Genomic DNA, 4,836 nt, shown 5'->3' with positions numbered 1-4,836 from the left:
TTTGCAGGGCAGAGTGAGTGCCTCAAAACATTTATAGCTTGAGGCCTAAGTAGGCTCAACATCTGAATCAGAACAACAGTATCTACAGTACTCAAGACTACTGTTAGTCTGTTACAGCATCTGTCAAGTGGAAGCTGGTTTTAATTTTTCTGCTGGTCTGTCTTCTTCTGCCAATATCTATTTTGTTTTCTAACTTGACCATTACTTTGTTCTTTATCAGGAAAATGTACATATTTTCTTGAACAAGCTGATCTTTACACACAAACAAATAATCAACAAGCTTTCTACTTGGCTAGCGACCTTGAAATGGGCCATGCCTCCATTACAGGGCCAATTTGCATATGAACTGATGCATCAAGTGATCGGCTCTTTTCTGTCTTGTCTTTTTATTTTGTATTTGTTTATTCTGCAAATGGAGTGTTGAATGGTTAAGAATTGCAACCTCAAAACACAACCATCAAAATCAGAACAAGCCAATGCAAAACTCCTGGTTGGTCTGTCACATGAGGATTAAAGCTGTTTATGTCATACGTAAATTTCCAACCTTTGACATTATGGTGAGACAACCAACCTCGTCTTATATAGACGAGGATGGATTCAGAGGAGGGATTGAAAATTGAAGCAAAGGCTCGGGTACGTCAAGCCCATCTCCATTTCAGTAATAAGTGGCCTGCAAAAATATCCAAGGTCCAAACTTGTTATTATCACTTTGGACCATGGAACTGATTGATCCATACTCACTTTTTACGATCCATTGGTTTTGGGCAAAATAATTCATGTTAAGAAATATTTTTCTAAGAAAATACCTTACTTTTTCAATTTTTAAAAACAATGTCAAAAATTTAAAGAATGTTAAAAATTTTATATGTAGAAAGTGTAGTGATGTTTATATGATTTTCAAAGTGTAGAAAATTATTTTTTTAACTTTTTTTTAATTAAGAAAATTATATTTTCATTAAAAATATAGAAAATAGCATACAAGCAAATTTTCACCATTAAAAGGTATTATTGTCATTAAAAAAAAATTGAAACTCTCAACTAATGAAAATATGTATTTTTTTAATGAAATGACTAATTTGCTAGATAAAAATTAAATTTAGAGATTAATTTATTATTGAAATTTTGGTGAATGAGCAATGTGTGAATTTGGTTAAAAGTGAGGGATTTGTCTATAAATTAACCTTTCTATAAAATAATTTTCTTAAAGAACCTTTGGCTCTATGTATTTTGCAAAGACATATTTTTTAAATTTTTTGTTCATTTAGAATATTAAAAATAATTTATTAATAAAAATATTTTTTTAATTAAAATAGAGGTTTTTTTTTATTCTCTCAAATACATCGGTCTCGCATATCAAGTTTAATCATGATGTGGGACTGATGAATCAGTTTTTCTCTATTACTATTTTGTGGTGGTTGGAGACGATGCAGAAAAGATTATACATGCTATTGTTTATTGTTATCGAGCGGTGTGCCGTATTCTGTTTAAACCGAAAAATCGATCGAATTGAATTAATTTAAAATTTTAATTCAGTTTTTTATACATTTTCGTTCATTTCGATTTTTAATTTCAAAATTTTCGGTTATTTCGGTTCGGTTTGATTTTGATAAAAAAAAACCGAACCGAACTAATTAGTGATAATAATATGTTTTTTTAATAATATAGAGAAATTAAATCATATTAAAATTAAAATATTTTAATTAAATTTTAAAATATTAAAAATAAAGTGTAAAAAATTAAAAAATTATTAAAAATCGAAACCGATCAAATCGAACTGAATCGAATCAGACCGGTTCGATTCGGCTTCTAACTAAAATCGATTCGGTTCAATTTTTATAAATACTAAAATTTCGATTTTCGGTTTATTCGATTCAATTCGATTTTGAACCGAACCGATCAAATATTCACCCTATGATATCCTCTGTAGAGGTTGGGGACGTGTGAATTGAATTAATAGGAATTAAATTGATGTATTTTGCTGGCTTTTATTTTATCAAATATAAAATTAATTATACTATTGTATATAATGGTCTTTACAATATATCATCTGCAATATTGTGTAAAATTAGAGTTTTGATGATGATTATTTTCGATTTTTACTTTGGTATTTCACATTTTTTTAAATTTTCTATTAGATAAATACTGTTAAAAAAATAGTAGTTAAGTTCTGATTGAAGCATTTATTGCCCCAATATTGGCAGTAAAACAGTATTAGTTGTTAGATTTATTTTTCTTATTACAATAAAGTATAAAGTTTTGCTGTTAATAGCAGTTATATAATATAAATGAAAAAAAAAATAAACGATAAATTTTTATTGATAATTAAACTGAAAAATTATTATACAAATTAGAATAAAAACATAATTAAAATTTATGATATAATTATGTAGTTCAGAAGGAACTATCAAATCGTATTTTATCTTATGAGAAAAAGTAAAGCATGCGCTCATAGGCGAAAGCGGAAAATATCTATACGCCGCTTTCATGTGCTATTATAATATTTATTCACACTTCACTCTCAATCTTGTCCTCCTAATTCATCAAAACTTTTACATGCACATCCATATGAGCTTTTTCATAAAAAAAAATATAAAAACTCTTCAGCTTCTAAGTGGTTAAACAGAATTAACGGTTGGGATTAAAGCAATTTGAATCTAAAGATGAGAAGCATAATTCATAGTCACGCTTTCGGATCTGCAATTTTCGCCTAACAAAATTCATTACCATTACTCAATTAATTTCTAAGATAGATGCATGTACATTTCCAACCTCCACCAACTCCAGAAATTACCAAATCCCCTGTCTACATCTACAGCCTGCAAATATCAACTTGCCCCTTCAATAACCACATTTCCTTGCCGCCGGTTATCATTCTCCGACACCCTTGCTGCAGGTGGTTGTTGTTGTGGACCTGCACCTGAACCAGCCGCCGTGTGTTCAAGCAACGAAAGCCGGCAATTGGGGCAAGAGGAGTGTGACAAAAGCCATGTGTCTATGCACCTCACATGGAACCCATGATTGCATTTAGGTAGCACTCGAACTTTTTCTCCATCAGCAAACTCTCCTAAGCAAATTGGGCACTCAGTTCCTGGAAAATTATTCACCCCTTTCCCATAAACCGCCACTGGAATCTGGCTCAAATCCCGTTTCTTCAGCCCTGTGGCGGCCAAACGAGCTGCGGCTTGCTCTGGCGTCTCGAAGGCAAACCTTCTGCAACAACGCAAAGCACAACGAACAATAGAGTTCAATCCTAGAGCAACAATCACCGAACACAACAAAGCAGCCAATATAATCACGGTGTTTGTGTCGAAATTGGTGTCGCTAATGTAAGAATCTTGTCTTGTTTTCCCATTGGCGGGTGCCACGCTTGGCTCTCTTTCGAGCAGACTGCGATGCATATTCATCATACAGTTGAAGAGTTTTTCTTTTGTCTTTTGTTTAGCCACTAACGGGCATAGATTCGTTGACGTCGGAAGAAGAAGGGGTTTGTGTTTGAATTCAAAGAGATGTTGTAAAGATTCCAACTAGAAAAAAACATGGAAAGAGCATCTTCTTTGTCTCAAAAATAAAGAGAAAAGCAAGAAAATAAATGGTAAAATTGCTGTTATGGGAACTGGGGGACCGTTTTCTCTGCAGGATTCCAGCTTCCTCTGTTTCTGTCTCTGTCTCCTCTGTTTTTGATACGACAATCAGATAAAGTGTCTCCCTGCAACCCAAAAATTAGCATAAACCCAAAAAAAGATAGATCGAGATTGGCACTTACAGATAAAGAAAACCAAATTTCATCGGCCTCACCTGAGCTGATAAGCTTTTTATCTTTTTCAGTTGCTGTTGCGTACACTTTAAGAGCTACCCTTGGCCTTGTCTTGCGGGGGAATGTAGTCTTCGAAGGAATCAAGAGGCAAAGGGGACATTGAAAGATATTAATTATGATGGGAAGATGCAAGAAAGATACTTATTGCGAAGTTTCATAAGAAGCCACTTCCATCAATTTTACTTACCCTACCTAATCAATGATTAACATCTTTTATTCAAGGAAACTAGAAAAATTTAGGACCAAATCCACTCTTAGTCTCTTTTATCTTTTCTATTTAATTTCTGGATTATTATTCATTATTATTATTTAATTGGGTACAATTCACTATTATTGAAATTTGAACTAGAAGATTTCATGTGTACCAACTTTAATACCAATCATTAAAGTAATTTTGGTTTAATAATATGCTAATTTAATACATATTAAACAAATAAAATTTATCAGTTTAATAATAATTTAACAATAAAAGAATATAAATTTTCTAGAATAATGTAATTAGATGATATATTATGATGAACAATCTAAAAAATTGTGATTTTTAGTAATATTAATTACATTTTATTAATCTATCTAAAAATACTATAAATCTATTTTTTGTGAGTAAAAGAGAATATAACTTACTTTTTATTAAAATGACATTGATTAAATAGTAAATTTTATTAAATATTAAAAATTATATTACAAATTAAACTTAAAAAAATTACATATTGCCACCTCAAAATCAGTTAATAATTGAAAAGGGTGGCTATTTGATCTGTTGGGCGTCGGAGTATGGACGGAATTTGAATACGATGATTATTGAGGGGTTAAAAAATATGAAATATTAGTCACTCAGCCCACTGATGGTATCTTTTTTTTTTTTGAAATAGGGGTTGGGGGAGTAGAACCTTAGACCTCTTAAGACTACAAGGATACACTTTCCACCAGGCTAAGTCTCGGAGTACAACTGATGGTATCCTTTGGCAAACTTTTTTCCAAAAGTACTATTAAATGTATATTTTATTTTTATTATAAATATA

At 31.3% G+C, this 4,836-nt stretch overlaps 1 protein-coding gene across 1 annotated transcript; it reads right to left on the bottom strand.

Annotated features, from left to right (window-relative positions):
- Window positions 1-2,290: 2,290 nt before the first annotated feature.
- LOC110622355 (RING-H2 finger protein ATL74) lies at window positions 2,291-4,008 on the bottom strand. The gene is made up of 2 exons (XM_021766841.2): window positions 3,796-4,008; window positions 2,291-3,706 (listed from the first exon to the last, which is right to left on the bottom strand). Exon 2 carries the CDS (start codon window positions 3,405-3,407, stop codon window positions 2,826-2,828), a length of 582 nt encoding a protein of 193 aa, XP_021622533.1. The 5' UTR covers window positions 3,408-3,706; window positions 3,796-4,008; the 3' UTR covers window positions 2,291-2,825.
- Window positions 4,009-4,836: the final 828 nt, after the last annotated feature.

The sequence above is a fragment of the Manihot esculenta genome, chromosome 9 (assembly GCF_001659605.2).
Source record: "Manihot esculenta cultivar AM560-2 chromosome 9, M.esculenta_v8, whole genome shotgun sequence".
In the NCBI taxonomy this organism is placed as follows: Eukaryota; Viridiplantae; Streptophyta; class Magnoliopsida; order Malpighiales; family Euphorbiaceae; genus Manihot; species Manihot esculenta.
Note: the sequence above shows the minus strand (reverse complement) of the source record. Positions and strands in the feature narration are given on the sequence as shown.

What these genes read in the sequence shown, in the direction of transcription:
- LOC110622355 (XM_021766841.2), bottom strand. Translation starts at nt 3,407, where the DNA reads ATGATGAATATGCATCGCAGTCTGCTCGAAAGAGAGCCAAGCGTGGCA.